The 1,159-nt window shown below is 35.0% G+C and overlaps 1 protein-coding gene across 1 annotated transcript in view; it reads right to left on the reverse strand.

Annotated features, from left to right (window-relative positions):
• Positions 1-1,159, reverse strand: part of LOC119586440 — a gene marked incomplete in the record, with an annotated part of 52,503 nt that overhangs the window by 5,431 nt on the left and 45,913 nt on the right. The window contains 2 exon segments of the mRNA XM_037935169.1: positions 9-92; positions 373-535. Coding sequence (XP_037791097.1) covers positions 9-92; positions 373-535 — 247 coding nt within the window.

Consider the following 1,159-nt stretch of genomic DNA (forward strand, 5'->3'; position numbering starts at 1 on the left):
CTTCTCACCTGGCGACATGCTGCATACACCTGTAGTGGCACCAACAAAAAGCCATAGAGTACCACACATACCAGATATATTTCTACCGTGTCCTGTTAAAAGAAAGTCAATTAAAAAGTTAGCTGTCTAAAACAAGTACTTTATAACAAGTGTCAAGAATGCTTCTTGATACTTCCTACCCAAACATGATACCTCATTAATATATTACATACATTTGTGACCAAAAAGCACAGAAAATAGAGAAAGAGTTCTGTCTAGAACTGCATTTATGAATGCAGAGTAAAAATATCTAAATTTCTATATTTCACAATGTCATTTTCCTATGTATTTTACTACTATTCTTTACAATCTCTTACTGAAAAATACACTTACCTGCTTGTCAAAAGAGAAGTGGTACTCAAAAGGGTTGTGGTCTGCACCATTAGGATTGCCATTGACAATATTTATATCATACTCCATTCTCACAGGTTTACGTACATGCTGCCAGGAGCAAGAGGAGTTGCGGACACATGCGACCAGGCTCAGGTACCAGAACCTGGGAAGAAGAAAGTAATGAGTACTTTTAGAGCACTAAAAGTAACCAATAATCTGCAAAAATCTTTAGAATAGTCTTTCCCTTACACACAAGTTTCCATGCAGAATCTCCTTCTTTACTAGAGTCAAAGATGACAGATATTTGTCCTTTGAATTATAACTGAAATATGAAATATCTAATACCTCCAGCACTACATACATGTCTATCAGTATTCAGACACTAAATAAAAGTTTACAGAATGTAATAACAATTGCAAATCAAAACCACATGTAGAAAATTATCCAGAACTTGATGCCACTGCTAAAATTCATGAAGGGCTTAAAAAACAGAACATATAGTACACAATAAAACCTTACTCCCAAACAAACGCATAGACATCCCATTTCCAAAAACAACCATGCACTATGGAATGGGCTGATTCTATCAACAAGACTTCAAAACAAAACATACATACATAAAAAAGTCCAACAGGTTACAAAATCGACTGAAAAAAGGTTCTAAACACTATATAGAATTAAACAACTTGGGTCAAGAGTAGCAATGACCTGCTTTTAAGAAATTCACAGTCAAGGTCCTTTTAATAGACTGGTCAAATTAGCAGCATTTCCTTCTCTGACTGACTTG

The sequence above is a fragment of the Penaeus monodon genome, chromosome 21, assembly GCF_015228065.2.
Source record: "Penaeus monodon isolate SGIC_2016 chromosome 21, NSTDA_Pmon_1, whole genome shotgun sequence".
NCBI classification, from domain to species: Eukaryota; Metazoa; Arthropoda; class Malacostraca; order Decapoda; family Penaeidae; genus Penaeus; species Penaeus monodon.